We start from the raw sequence: 15,779 nt of genomic DNA, 5'->3' as shown, positions 1-15,779 counted from the left end.
GATATTAAAAGCATCCGATCCGAAAATTTTGGATATCCGAATATCGGATATTCGAATTTTTCAAATCAAATTTGGATATCAATTTTTGATATCCGAGTCTTCGGATATCCGTTTCGAAATCACATTCGGATCAGATATCCAATCCGAAATCACATTCGGATTGGATATCCGATCCGTGAACAGGCCTTTGATGACAAATGCATAATTTGTTTGTTGGATACATACAAATATACAATGCATATACTTGCTCTGTTTATTTTATTTGTTATGTTTTGATTTTTGCACAATTTACATTTGGCGATTTTACTTTCCCTGTATTTGGCGATTTAACTTCATCTATATGTATAGTATTTTTCTAAGAAAAAAATTCAAGAGTATTATTTTTGTTATTTTAACATATTAATTTATTTCAATAAAATATATATATATATATATATATATATATATATATATTTCCTCCGTTAACTTTTATTGACAACTTTGAAATATTTTATGTCTCACAAATAATACCCCAAAGTTGCAAATAAAAGTTAACAGAGGTAGTATTAATAATTAGATATATTCATCATAGAAATTATACATTGACAAGTGTAAAAAGCAATTAAGAACCACTATTTGGTAAATACAATATGAAATTATGAGTAGCAGTCCAAAATGGTAACAACAGGTGTTGCATCCAAAATCAAGTGCACGTAAAACCTAAAATAATACTTACATTATGTAGTTATGACTTATGAGTAATTGAGACTTTTAAAATAATTATGAGTAATTAATAATCAAAAATCTATAATGTAAGGTTGTAGTGGTGCTACATCTACATCTACATCTACATCAATCCCTACATTTTGTTAGTTGTCAATTACTGTTTTTCTTGTAATTTCTTTCATATGTAATTTTATCCTTTTATTTTTTAAAGCCTGTTGGTTTGACCTATTCTAAGATAAGATCACTCCTTGTCTGTGAAAAAGTTAGTGAATACAATTTTATTTCGTTTAGAATTAGTTGTCATATTATCTAATATTCGAAAATAAACATCTCCAATTGAATTAATCTCATCCCTTGATTTTAACCTTTTGCCATTGATCAGCCTACATATACTCTCTACTTGTTTTAATAATAGCGATTATGAAAAAATATTCCAAAGGTCCCAAAGCAGTCGACATGCCTATAATATTCTAAACAGAGAGTGGAATTCAATGAGTAATCATAGTAATATAATCTGTATTATAATTTATAAGTAAAACAAATATCGTATGGACAGATATCCCAAGTTGGATGAGTCGATCTCCATCTATTGAATTATTATACTAGGACAAGTCAAGGAGTACATAAAGATCTCAGACAAGACATGTGTATTAGATTAATTCGATGTGATCTCCTCTCCTCGATATGCAAATAAACTTCCTATAATCTTGTATGAGACGGAGTTACACTAATTGATCACTACTCAAATTGCAAGGAGCAAATACCTCACTCATACAATTTTTAGTTATTTTTTTTTTTTTTACCTATGATAAGTTTTTATAAGTCCACCTTATCTAAGACGTGTAGTTTTCCGTTTACACAAATTCTCACCATCCCATTCCTACCGTTGTTGTAATTGTGGTCACTTGTCAATGACTCAATATGTCCCCCCTTTCAACTTATTTAAATTTCCCATGTCTTTACCATTAACACCCTCATTTCCATCCCCTGAAATTCAGTATATATATAATTTTTTTTCCTGCAGCATCTTTGTTTCAGTCCACCCTCAAAAATACAGCTGTTGCACAGTTTCACTTGCTCCACCATCTTCATATTTCCCACAAATTTAGGTCCACCCTACATTTCTTCATCACCCAAAAAAAAAAAAAAAAAATCATATCCAAAAATCAAAAACCCCACAATCCAAAAAAAAAAAGAAAAGGAAAAAAATAATGAAAGGGTACTCAAAAATCAAGGGAAATCATCCATTCATCTCAAGATCAAAATCCAACAAAGAGTTTCTTTTTATTGATACAGATTTTGAATTATTATCTACAAAAAAATCCCAAATTCATGAACAACAAGAAAAACAACCCAGAATTATTGTTCATGAAGATGATAGTTTGCATCATAAGAAGAATGAATCTTTCTTCTTAGGGAAAACAGAGGATTATGAAGATGGGAATGATCAAGGTGAAAAATCGAAATCGAATGGCGGTGTTTTGAAGCGAAATAGCTCAGTTTCATACCAAAAGAAGAACAACAATGTTGATCATAGTAATAGTAATCATAAGAATATTAGTCTTGAAAGGCAGAGTAGTACAAGAGCAATACAAGCAGCAGTGAAAAGAGCATTTTCAATTAATAGATCTTCATCTGTTAATTCTGACAAGTACAGCAGGATTTATGATCAACCCATTTCAATAAATGTTGATGATTATGATAATAATAATCATGATAATGATTATGATAATCAAGATTATGACTTTGAGAGAATTGGATCATTAGAAACAAGATCTATGAAGAAAAACCAAGATAGTTATGGAAGAAGACATGTGGGGTCCAAGGTTGTGAGAGCTTGTAAACGCCTTTTTAGCCGTTAGATTTTTTTTTTTTAGTTCCAAGCTTAATTACTAGTGAAACTATCAATGAAAGCTGGGACTTTTTGGTTGCTTTTGGATTATGGCTTTTGTTTTAATGGTGAAAATAATGTCTCTTTTGGCAATCTTTTTCTACGTTGTGGTCCATATTTTGGTGTTTTTCTTTGCTTTCATTATCTCTACAACTAGATTTTTGATTGTTATGGAACAAAAATTTAGAAAATGTTGGTTTCCCTATGGTTTAGGGAGACTTTTACTAATGCTCAATTTGAGTACTCCTTGGGAGTATAGCTGTCAAAACTAACTCGACTTGAGATGGTCTATTTGAGACTCGAGAGTGTTAATTGATGATCAAACTCTCCTCAAGTTGTAATAAATATTTTGATATACATAGGAGAAAAAAGTGTCAACTATACCTAGAAAAGCAATTAAGATTACGACTAATTTGATATTAACTCGTCTTCAATTCATTTGCTGTATTTTTTTCTCTATAAACGTCCTATAAATCATGTGCGAGGACATGAAAGAAACAAGTCTCCATTATCGAATAGCATTGGAGTAGAGGAGAACCGGAGAAGGATTTATGTGAGTGACTCCTTGGCACGACACCTTGGTTCATATAGCCATCTTTAACGTACTGTGATTCATTAGTGATTGGTAACAGTTGAGAGAAAAATATGCTACCAGAGGTAAACTTTCGAGTTTACAGGGGTTGGTGCTTTCTTGTGCAGGCAGTGGATGTCTGGTGTGTAGAAGAAATAAGGGTGCAGTATTGGAGCTTTGAGAACAGAGGAAGGAAGATACTAAAAAAAGGAAGGCTGGACTCTGAAGTGAATGATTATAGAAATTTTAAATTTTTAGTAGCTACTTCACGTTTTAAAACAATACAACACAGCTATACAAAGTCTGAAGGTAGCCGCCAGAGCGGCCAAGAGTTACAGAGTTTAGCAGTGATAATAATATGAATCTATGCAGGGCAAGATGATCAGAAGTTCCTGCAATCACCTAATTAAGCAGGGTCCAAAACATTGTTGCATCACAGGATTGATTATTCATAATAAAGCCAAAAAAAATTCCTACTAAAGTTAGGCCCTGTTGATGCTGGTAAATACTTGTCAAATTGCTGCAGAAATTTCCACACCTAGGCTAAACGACTCAACAATAAAGCAAATAAAACAAAGCAATTCAGACTTTCTTGCAAAAATCCAAGCATACAAACAACCACCAAGCACTGATTAGGGACATCAACATCATCAAGAAATTAAGATGGAAATTTATATACTTCAAAGAGGGTTCAATCGACTTACAAATGCCAGCTCTGTATGGTAATGAATTGATTTCCAAGTTGAAAACCATGGTTTTCCTCAAAATATGGTTTACACAATAACACCAGATTCCTATCCTAGCTAAACCTGAAATACCATTTTCTGCGACAATCAGGTCCTCCAAACTGTACATTTAGGAAAAACCTTTTCTTTTGCATTATAAAACCCTCAAACCCAAAAGCCATCACTCCGGCCTCGTCTAGAGAGGAAACCTGCATGTTCACTCATACTACCTTTCAATCGGTAGAATGATGGCTTGCTTCTAATTGTTCTTAAAGGACCAGATCTATTACCATGAGTTATGGGCAAAGATACCCGTTCTCCACCCAAACTTGAAGTTGATAATGGTCTGTTATCTATCTCGTCAAGAGGACCAGAACTATAGTCCATGGTTATGAATGATGAAGCCTGTCCATAAATCAAACGTGGTGTACCACCACCTGCATTCCACCAGCCGCTGTCTGACTGTCCAATATCACTCTTGGAATCCAAATCTGGAACAGAAGAATCCTTTAGACTACCACAATCTTCACAGGTCTCATCATTGTCATTGTAGATCAGTTTAAGAGCCTGTACGACTTCACCCATGAAGGGCCTATGAGTAACTTCAGGATGGACACACATGGAAGCTATTGCTGCAACCTTGGCCATATCGTCAAAATTATAGTTTCCAGCCAAGGCAGGGTCCACCAACTGCTCCACGCCTTCTCTGCTGGTCAAAAGAGGCCGTGCCCATGTCACTAGATTCTCTTGTCCCTGAGGCTGGGACATATCCACAGGCATTCTTCCAGTAAGAAGCTCCAACAGAACAACCCCATAACTGTAAACATCACTCTTCACAAGCAAATGCCCAGTCATTGCATATTCAGGAGCAACATACCTGCAAATATACAGTTAAAATAAAATATCAAACCTCATGAGCGTCAGGAAGAAAATCAGAATATACAACAAATTCATGAAATGAGGGACCTAACAGTATTCGATACAACACCAACAGGGCCAGGTATTAGAGTACTTTCATAATGTGTATGAGAGCATCCAAATATGAAACATAATGATTCAAGTGCAGAATTATGGCATTTCAGAATCAATTTTCACACAGAGAGATGTCAGAGTAGTGGCTTTACATAAGTGGTAAGACTACGACATCAAATCTTCCTTTTCTTTTTTTTTGGTTGAATAATCTTATCCTCAAAATTGCGGCTCAGGAATAAGGAAAAGCTGATCCAGAGTTTTAGAACACTAATTACACAAGGAAAATAGTGCATACCCAAAAGTTCCCATAACACGGGTAGATACATGCTGACTTCCTTCTGTTGCTTCTCTTGCTAATCCAAAATCTGACACCTTTGGAGTGTAGTCATCTTCAAGTAGAACATTGCTAGCCTTAAAATCCCGGTGAATAACTCGAGGATTAGAATCCTCGTGCAGATATGCCAATCCTCTTGCAGCACCCAAAGCAATTTTCAACCTCGCATCCCAATCTAGAGGCCCCTTTAACTTATCAACACCTGCAAATTTTTTGTTTAAAAATAGGAATCACAACCTAAACACATATAGCTCAGGAAGCAATCCAACACAAGGGTTAGGTTGGCCATTTCCTTTGTAAGAGACAGAAACCTTAACCCTTAGTGGGAAGAGAATAGACATAAACTTGAATGCTGATAAAAGAAACCGTACCATGCAAGTGAGACTCAACACTGCCATTATGAACAACCTCATACACCAAACAGCGTCTGTGTCCTTCAATGCAAATACCGATAAGTTTCACAAGATTTCTGTGATGCAATCGGCTCAGCATCTCAACTTCTGCAATAAATTCACGATCTCCATTCTGATTATCCCTAGTAAGCAACTTAACTGCAACCTCAGTGCCATCTTCTAGGATGCCATGATAGACGCGTCCAAAACCTCCTTCACCCAGAATTCTCCTTGAACTAAATTTATCTGTAGCCTTCTCAAGTTCAATAAGTGAAAAAGCTTTTACAGAGAGAGCACAAGTCGGAATTGATGCAAACAGTGACATGGACGTCGAGCTTGCAATGCTGCTCGATAAAGTTGAGCCAACACCTGCATATAAACAAGCAGAGAAGCTAAAAATATTGGGAAGCAATAGCAATTGAGTTATAATGACTCCAGGTAAACAATAGCATTTGCCACAATCAGTTCTAAATTGTTGAAAAACATTCCAATATATAATTTGTTCACTGTATAATGGACATTCAAGGTGATGATTAAGCTAAAACAGATTGACCATCTACAATCTCAATATCAATTGCTAAAGCCTCACAAACTCAGTATATTGAATATGCATGTACTCCTCTGTTCGAGTCAAAAACTTTAGCTGTTAACTCCTCTCAAATATTGATAAATACATCTTTCTAAAAAAGTTCTTAACTTCCACTTTTTTTTCACTTTTGGGAAATTTCTTACCACTTGACCCTCATCTCCCACAATATTTAAACCTTTCCATCTCTCTCAATCTCTCTTTACTCTATCTGCCTTTTTTTATTATACCTACCTACCTTTTTACACTCTCTTTATCCACTTTTTTCATACAACAAGTCACCACACCAACACTCTCTCTCCAATCACATTAATTTGCATGCAAATAGTAAATGTTAAGAGCTTTCAGAAACAGATGAAGTAAATGTAAGAAAATAAACCCTGTGTGTAAACAATAACGATAAACCAGTACTCCAGTAGGAGAAAGAGGCTAGTCAATAAGCAAGTAGCAATAAGCCCTTCATGAAAATTACACAGGTAGCAGTGATTGCCAGTGGAAAGTATACTACCTCCGTTACATATTATTTGCAACGATTAGACATTTCTCCTCTCTACTTTATGTCAAATCGTTGCAAATAATATGAAACGGAGGTAGTATATTATTAGTCTCACTAGAGTAGATAGATTAATCACTTGTAAACATAAAGGTTGTAAACAGCTGTGAAACCATGAAAAGAAAAAGAATAGAGATACAAGTAGAACTATATACATTGAAAAATCATTCTACAAAAATTACCAGATTTCTTATTGATAGAAGGTGTGAATACAGGACCAATTGCATTGAATGACTTAGCTTTTCTCCATTTGATGAACACAGCAATTGCTGCGAAGCAAGCCACCAACAGAACCAATGCAGAAAAAACAATAACAAACACAACTCTGGAACTTAAATTCCGCCTTTTCTTCATAACTTCAGCAGTAATTGGATATTGTGGAGGTCCATCCCCAAGAATTTCACTTGGACTTCCCATCGGAGGAGAAGGAATCCCTGTTAAAACAGTTTCCTCAGAAATCATCACTGCAGAATATATAACACTAATATGGCTCTTAGTAAGGGAAAAGTACCTGGATAGTTCACATATACCACGTCATAGGTACCAAAAAGAGTTCTATTTATATGAACCTTCTTATGCTTAAATCTATCAGAAGTCAATACAGCGGTGGTGTTATCAAATTTTTCGCCCAATGGAACCAAGTTAATATCAACTACTGTCCTTTCCTGATTCTGCGAATCAGCAGTTGCACCTACTATAATGACTTGACAGTTATTGAGATATGTGCCAGATGCAATCTCATTTGCTAGCTCATTTACTTCCGAAAAGAGAGCATAAACAGCTACACTAAGCAAAAGCCTGACTTTCATTGGCACCACACACCCACAAGGAGTTCCAATGGGAGTAGTTGTATATGGATCAGAGCATGTTTGTCCACAATCTGCAACATAACATGTGGTAGAAACACTTAACCGGTATTCAATCCAACAACGAAGGAGAAAGCAACCACAATGACATTTAACTGGAAATAAAGTGTACAGCCTGTCATGCACCATAGTTCCATCATCATGTCCTTATTATCTAATAACGGAGTATTTCATTATAGCAAGTCCAAACAGCAACAACAGTTCGTCACTAACTAAAAGGCGAAAAAACATGCAGTGACTACACAGCTTACACATTGACAAGGTAAAACAGTCAACATACTTCCTCCATTATTTTTTACTTGACGTACTTTGACTTTTACATTATTCACAATCCCTCCTTTTAAAATCTTTTGTGTGTTTTATGCAAGGAAAAACATATTCATGTGGGATCTTATTAGAATCGTCTCAAAAAAAATACTATTATAATATCTAATATTTTAGAATTTTTACTTATCAAGATTTGAGGTTATTGATGATTACAATTATGCATTGGCATACATGATAAATGAAACGGGTCAAGTAAAATGAACGGAAGAAGTATAGTACGGAGTATAACCCAAAAGGCCAAAAGAATCGAGAATTTATACGTCTCCAGTTCATGTAGCCAGTCATGAAATCACTTTTTATCTGACACCTTGACAGTCTAGGATAGAGTCGACAAACATTTACTCTCTAAAGTCAATAAAAGTTCTTACTTTTTCTAAATTCCAAATTTTGTCAAAGAGTAACCAGAAAGTACCCACTTGCAATAGTTCAATCATTTTCCTTGGTATGGGGATCTATAGGAAAAGGGAAGCAGTTTGTGGAAACGTAGAGAGTGTAAAAATTAGAATTGTCCCAAAAAATCTCAACATATCAGCTCTTTTCCCCTGGAAGCAAACATAACCGCCATATATGGTTTCATTGTGGCTGAGATCTTTATATCTTTACTAGAACATATAAATTAAACATCTGCCTTCTACATATAGCAGATGCAACATGACAATGGTGGCATGTGGCAGTTATAAGTTAAAAGTCACTAATCTTCTGATCCATAGCAGCACTTTGCTAAATGCTTTTGACTGGTCATATAGGAACAAATTTATCAACCATACTGAAGAAAACTTAAATACAGATTACTCCATTAGCTTACAGCCTTACAATACTTGATGGCTAATAAATTACCTGGTGCAGCCGCAGGGGGTGGAGAGGGGAGGTAGGGCCTAGGTTTATGATGATGCCCGCGACGTCTTGGGGTGGGTCTATGATGAGGAGCGGCAAAAGGTCCTGGAAAAGGAGTAAGGGTCACAAATCCACAATAGCATAGTAATAACTCACTCCCGAGTCACTTTGATATAGCATAAGTATGTTTAAGTATAAGATTCAGTATTAAGACCTTGATATGCTGGAGATGGCGAGGGTGAGGGTGAAGCTGAAGGCCCTTCAGGTGGCTTAGTCTTCCGTGTTGATCTCTTCGCTCTTGGAGATGATAATATATCACCAGAATAGGCTGCAATCAATATTAGATAGCAGTAATTATTTCAAAGAAACTTCTGTACAAGAAATATTCGTATAATCAAAAGCTAAATAATCTACCACAGTCTATAGTAAATATCTATTAAATAAAGATGTTTGAGTTTTTATGACAAAAACAAACACCCCTAACGATATCAAGTTATTGAAACATAACGAACGCAAATACCAGAAGCAAACATATTCTTCCCTTCTTATCCTCCTTAACAAATTGGAAATGACACTTTAGCCACCATGCAGCAAATTAAGTAACAGGAACAACCTCCCTCTGCTAGAAAGGTAAGGTTGTGTGTGTGTGTGTGCGAGCGCGCGCGCGTGTGTGTGTGCGCATGTGAGAGCATGTGTGTTGCATATTCACTCCTTAATTTCTCCTTTATGTGTGTGTGTGCATGTGTGTATTGCATATTCTCTCCTTCTTACTAATTTCTCCCTAACATATTGAAAATAACACAATAACCATCCAGAATCAAATTAAGGACAGGAAGAACCTAATTCCTCTCTCTATTAGAAGGGTGCTTGTAAAATTTTAAAAATTAAAAAAAAAAAAAAAAAAAAAAAAAAAAAAAGCAAAAAAAAAAATTCATGTTTCGAAAATACATATTCAGACAAATCTAACAAGATCCCACATGACTAACTTATAAATTTTACAAATGATGATCAAAGTAGAGTTTGTTAATATAGTCAAAACAAAAAACAAAATGTTAACATTAAGAAACTAAGCTAGTATGCATTTAATAATTATAAGAAGCTTTAAGAAAGGCTTTAATCAAATAAAAAAATTACCAAACTAGACAAATTTAAAATAGCCATCTATATTTTTAGTTGCGATTTGTAATAGTGTAATTTACAGAATTAAACACTTTCATTTAATTATTCTCAACTTGTGATTTCTAGTGGATTAGGAACTATTCTAGAAAACAAAGTATATCATATTGAAACATTTAGCTCAAAATTATTCTTCGGAAATGTGATATGAGTCAAAGCCAACCCAAATTTAACCTTAATCAACTCTGAGTTGTGGCTTTTTATAGTATGATAAATTATTTCCATAAACATAATAGAAACTAGGAAACTCATAAAAACTATCAAGGGAGGCATTAAAGAGTAGCAACAACTTCGATTGCAAAACTCGGCGGTGAATGCAGATGAAATTTTTCATAACAAATATCAAAGACAGCAATGTTTAAACATGATAATGACATAAATAGCTAAAGAGATCACCTTCAGACAGTGAGACTTCTCTGTTAAATAAAAATTGGCTAGGCAGCGCAAGAGGAGATAAGTATATGTGTGCGAACTTGAATCCTGGATGAAGGCAAGAGAGAGAAAGTGACAATCAACATTAATGCACTGGATTTAGCAACACAAATCTGAAAACGCTAGTTTAATTAATGAGTCCAACTATCTATGGAAGTAAGACAACCAAACAAAACTCATAGTCTCATACATACAATGAAATATTTTACCGCAAGTAAGCCCCCAACTACAGGCCATAAAATTAGCTCAAATATACAAATTAATATAAATAAATAAAACAAATATAATAAGAAAAACAAATAAAATTACTTTCGTGGTGAAAACTAAGGGAACAATAGCTTAAATTTGAATAAAATAACTCATATCAGGACTGATCTTGCTTACAAGTTGCAATTAATGTATTAAGAAAAGGTATGTTAATAATTTTAGTCCAAAAGCAAAGTTAAGGTTTGCCCAACAAATGTATTATATTCAATTTAAGCCAGTTGTATGGTGGGACAAACTTATACCTCAAATTGTGTGTAAGTAGAGAACTGAAACATAAAAATTATCCAAGTTAGGTATGTGAAGTTCTTTTATAACAGGATGACATTATAAACAAAACAATATTCCCTCTGTTTTCCTACAATGTACCATCTGCATTTCCAAACTTTTAAATGCGCTTTTTTAATCGTGAATATCTTTAACTCCGTATCATCAAAAAATTTAGGAAAAAATATACTTCTTGGAAATTACGAACTGATACGATTTTGAAAAGGCCCTACATGAAATATGAAGGTGATTTTTCTTGTATATTAGTGCAAATTCACGACCAGAGCTCTTTAATCGAGACTAGTGTATTTGGGTACGTTTCTAAAAATTTAAGAAATGGAGGGAGTGCTACTTTTTTAGAATTGATGCCTTGTTTAAAATTTGACTGTCCTAGATAATAACTTTTAGATGAAGTTAAAATTTGTAGAACATAACAAGGATATAACTTACATGGAGATACATAACAAGTTATTATGAAAGGGTCATGTTTGGATACTAGTTTTTACTTGTTAGGAAGGGCAGATTATATAAATTGATTTGACTAGCTTTTTGTAAAGTTGATTGCCTGATTGCAATAGCGGTTACATAAAGCTTGTTTTGTAAAATTATCCAGTAGCAATTAGCAGATGTCTTATAATAGGTACAAAATAACATAAAGCTTTTAATTTTTAGAATTTGAAATGTTGTGTTTGCAAACTCATTATCAGTCCCCTCTACAAAAATTATAGGGTAAAAAGCTTTTCCAAAATCAATGTGTTACCAAGTAGGGAAAAATAACAGCTTGGTTGGACAATCGTCAATATGCTTTGATCACTAAAAGAACAACACTTTATAGAGTTTGGACAACCTAAGTTGCCAAACAATGTGACTTTCGTTTCTTTGATGGAATTCCAAAATTCTAGGGCTACTTGCAATCAACCAAACAAGGACAAAGTCCAAATAAGCAAAAAGTAAGAACATTAGGATAACTAATGAAGATCAAGAAAAGAAGTTGGTGTCAGATGATATAGAATTTTCTCACTATCAAACCCTTACTTTACCAGTTCACCGCATAAATATTTCTAGTTAATTTGATGAAGAACGATGTAGATAGGTCTAACAAATCTCCTACCAAATACTAAAATGTGTATAGATAAACCACATATGGATCATTGAAGGGGAGAAGAAAAAAAAAGGCATTATGGTAACAGATATCTAATGGAACCGTAACTAAAATAAAGATCTCATTCAGATTTCAGATATAAACATGTTAAATAATTAGAGCTTCCTTTTTGGGCATTATAAGGACAATTTATAGCACAATAAGTTTAAATGACATCCTAATTCGCTATTTATCGTATACTCTCCTATATTTATTCATTTAAATGTGGTTTCTTTTATTATTGGTTGAGCCTTATCATGAATTAATATATAATTATTCCTCTTAAATGCCTAATTAAATTATATCATATATTCTTGCATAAACGAATCATTAATTGTGCTATTTAATCGGTACTAGTTTAGACATATTTGTTGACTTGAACCTAAGATCAATTTATAAAAGCAAACTAGACTTAGATGGTTGTAATTGATCTGTAAGGACATGAAATTCCCTATGAAAATAAGTAGAACAAATTATTAGGAATTTACAATACGTGCTTAATGTCTATAATATACATGAATGATGAACCCATGAAAAAAGGTAGAATTGCATTATTATAGAATTCATTAATTGATCGAAATCAAATCATGATATTATATAGGGCGCTTGCGCATTCTTCTTGTTTTTCTTTTTCTTATTTTTTTTTTTTTATATAATAGCATGTTTATGTGGGGTAGAGATTATCTTATGTTAATTCCTACTAATGGGAATACTTAACTTTAGAGTTTTAACTCTTTATTATAGATTTATTAGTTTGCTCATATTTATTTGACCCAATTATTGATTAATTAAACTAATTGTAAAATTTCTGATTCAAAGAACTCCAATATATAGTCCAGCCTTTTTTGTGAAATCAGCCCTAAACTTACCCTACTACATAATTAGGGGGATTAGTTAGGCTCTTATTTTTGTTAGGTGTGCGACTGTCTATTAACAATCCAATCCTCAAAGATCATCTTTGAAAATTAATTGGTTCACTCTAAGAAAGAGGGTAGACAACTTGAATTGAGAATAGCTGAATATAAGTAATAGTGAAGCCAAACTTTCAATGTGTTCGTAAATGATGAAACTTAAAGATCAACATATTATTAGGACAGAAAATAATTACTTTTATAACTAGAGTATATCCATGCAATGCACGAGATATTAGTCATATAACATTTAAAATCATAAGAAATAGAAATATATTTTAAGAAATACTCATAAGAGAATTAAAAGTTCTCAAGGTTTTTTTTTTTTTTTTTTTTTTGGTAAGGAACGAACAGGTCATTTGCAATATTTAGTAAAATGTAGTTGATTATTGGCATAAAAAAGTATAATTGGGTTGGCTAGAAAGAGATTCGGTAGATTTAGGCTTTCTATTTTCGTTGACATCCATAATTCTATATTTAGATTCTAAAATAAAATGCATGCAAATAGAGTAGTTTCAGGGGAACTACATACATATGCTCCATTGGGTTTTTTTTAGTATTTTAGAGAATGTGTGTGTTTAATATTTCCCTGAACTGGTTTTTAACAAGGGCAGTCAAGATCTGCATAAGATCGGTGAAGAAAATTTTGTTACACTATAACTTCCCCATGTCAATTGGGTAAGAAATTAATCATTTCTCTGTTTGCTAATCGGGATATAACTTCAACCTTTAACCACCTATTTCAAGTAGAGACATTACAAATGTTGAAGCTCACCCTTAAAACCAAACTCATACCAATTTACATCGCAAAAATTATGTGGTTAAATAATAAAATAAATTAAATTAAATTAAAAAAAATAAAATAAAAAAAAAAAAAAAAAACCATCCTAGCCAATGATCTAGTTAATTTTGTACTTCGGTTCATTTCCCCTACTCAAATGGGCCATCTATCTGCTACAAATTGCATTCTACACACAATCCAAGATTCCTAAAATCGGAAGAACAAAAAGCCTACAACACTTTTTTACAAGAGCAATTCTTACAAAATGGAAGCTTACTACAGCAGCAAATCTACCTACTTACTTTATTGACAAGTAGTTTAGTCATCAAACAGCCCTCATAAGTGAATTAGCATTCCCTCCATAATGGAATTACAAATTACATCCTTTCGCGGGACACTCATCACAATTCCACTTCAATACTTACATACAATCGCCGTCTTTATCAAATTAACCATCAAAATCCAAAAGAAACTAATTTAGCATCACCAAATTAATAATACAAACAACCTACTATTACTTCTAATAGAGCACAATTAGTACAAAACAACAAAATTCAGCACAAATGACAAATCCTAAGATTAAGTCAACATCCATAATCCATCCAATCCAACAAACAAACAAAAGATAACACCAAATTCAAACAAATTCCAAATCAAAAGTCATAAAAATAACTCAAAAAAATCAAAACAAATTACCTTGAGAAAAATCAGCAAGGTAGAACATCGAAACAAAGAGGAACAACATCACTGAAAGTTGCATCTTCCACCACCAGAAGTAACACTCAATTCCAGTCCAAAATTCAAAACAACAGTCATCTCAAAAATTCCAGCAATGTCTGAACTAAACATCCAAAATTCCAACACCGACAACGACGAAAACACAACAACGCCATTGAAATTAGGGTTTATCTCACCACATTTTACCGAAATCCAAATTCAAAAAAACCCTAACTTCGATTTCGGCGCAATTGAATAAAACCCAAAGCAAAAACAAACACCAAAACGAAAACTCCTCCAGCAGATCCACAAAATGCGCCTGGAAATCCGGAAATGAAGAACACCGAAATCGCAGCAATGGCGGAAGAGAGAGAAAGTTGAGGAGAGAGAAAGTGGAGGATCTGGTAATGGAGTAGAGTAAAAAGGAGAGAAGAAGAAGTGAAGGAGTGAGGTGAGTGAAGGTATTTATTGCTGATGGGTGGCTGCTGCAAGGTCACTCACTCTGTCAGTTAGTCTCACAGTAGTCTACTTCATTTTTTAGCCACGCGCTGTTATGGATTGTGAGTGCTACACCGCTTTTGTTTTTATTTTAAGGGGTTTGTTTTTAAGATTTTGAATAGGGTTTTGTTTTGTTTTGTGATGGTGTTAGTATTAGATTAGATTGAGAGGTGATTGATGGATAGGTATAGGTTAGCTCATGCTTTAGTGGATTTCGATATATGGTAGGATTAGTTTTGTGGATTGTTAAACACCGTCAACAAAAATGATTATCGCCGCCAACATTTGGTGTAAATGGACGATCGTACCCTTACTAATTCACCACCCTTATCCTCCCAGCAACCCACAACCTCTTCCGATCAGCAATGACCACCGCCACCTTGATCGGCGACTCATCACACCCTCATCTATGACGACCCACCACCTCCCCTCGCTGCGCGAGAAGGTGGCGGTTTAAATTTTTTTTATTTCAAGCAATCGTTGTGACCGAAGCACAAAACCAGTTATCATGCGCGGTAACCGGAGCCCAACCCACCTCCGGTTACCGCGCACGGTTGCCCGAAAAACCCACCACCTTTCCACCAAAGAGGAAAGGAGGTGGGTTGTCTTTGAGGGGGATGTGGTGAGTCGCCAGTCAGGGCAGTAGTGGTGGTCGTCGTCGCCGGTCAATGTGGTGGCGGTGGTGTTAGTCGTCAACTGGGGTAGTGGTGTCAAGGTATTAGTGATTGGTGGCGAGAGAGAATATAGTGGTGAAGTATTAGGGGTATGGTTGTCCATTCACATTAAATATTGGCAGTTTTGATCATTTTAGATGGCGGTATTTAACACCCCTCTTA

At 34.3% G+C, this 15,779-nt stretch overlaps 1 protein-coding gene across 1 annotated transcript; it reads right to left on the bottom strand.

Moving 5' to 3' along the window:
- Window positions 1-3,799: 3,799 nt before the first annotated feature.
- On the bottom strand, window positions 3,800-15,386 carry LOC110728046 (receptor-like serine/threonine-protein kinase ALE2). The gene is made up of 9 exons (XM_021907658.1): window positions 14,425-15,386; window positions 10,329-10,412; window positions 8,971-9,084; window positions 8,760-8,861; window positions 7,241-7,609; window positions 6,912-7,163; window positions 5,570-5,959; window positions 5,160-5,400; window positions 3,800-4,769 (listed from the first exon to the last, which is right to left on the bottom strand). Exons 1-9 carry the CDS (start codon window positions 14,486-14,488, stop codon window positions 4,058-4,060), a joined length of 2,328 nt encoding a protein of 775 aa, XP_021763350.1. The 5' UTR covers window positions 14,489-15,386; the 3' UTR covers window positions 3,800-4,057.
- Window positions 15,387-15,779: the final 393 nt, after the last annotated feature.

This window comes from Chenopodium quinoa, unplaced genomic scaffold, assembly GCF_001683475.1.
Source record: "Chenopodium quinoa cultivar QQ74 unplaced genomic scaffold, ASM168347v1, whole genome shotgun sequence".
NCBI classification, from domain to species: Eukaryota; Viridiplantae; Streptophyta; class Magnoliopsida; order Caryophyllales; family Amaranthaceae; genus Chenopodium; species Chenopodium quinoa.
Note: the sequence above shows the minus strand (reverse complement) of the source record. Positions and strands in the feature narration are given on the sequence as shown.

Bases quoted from the DNA above. Each gene is read 5' to 3' on its own strand.
- LOC110728046 (XM_021907658.1), bottom strand. From the start codon at position 14,488: ATGCAACTTTCAGTGATGTTGTTCCTCTTTGTTTCGATGTTCTACCTT. The intron at 10,413-14,424 runs GTAATTTGTTTT...GCCTTCATCCAG, and splicing joins CCTTGCTGATTTTTCTCAAG to GATTCAAGTTCGCACACATA. The intron at 4,770-5,159 runs GTATGCACTATT...GTATATTTGCAG, and splicing joins CGTGTTATGGGAACTTTTGG to GTATGTTGCTCCTGAATATG.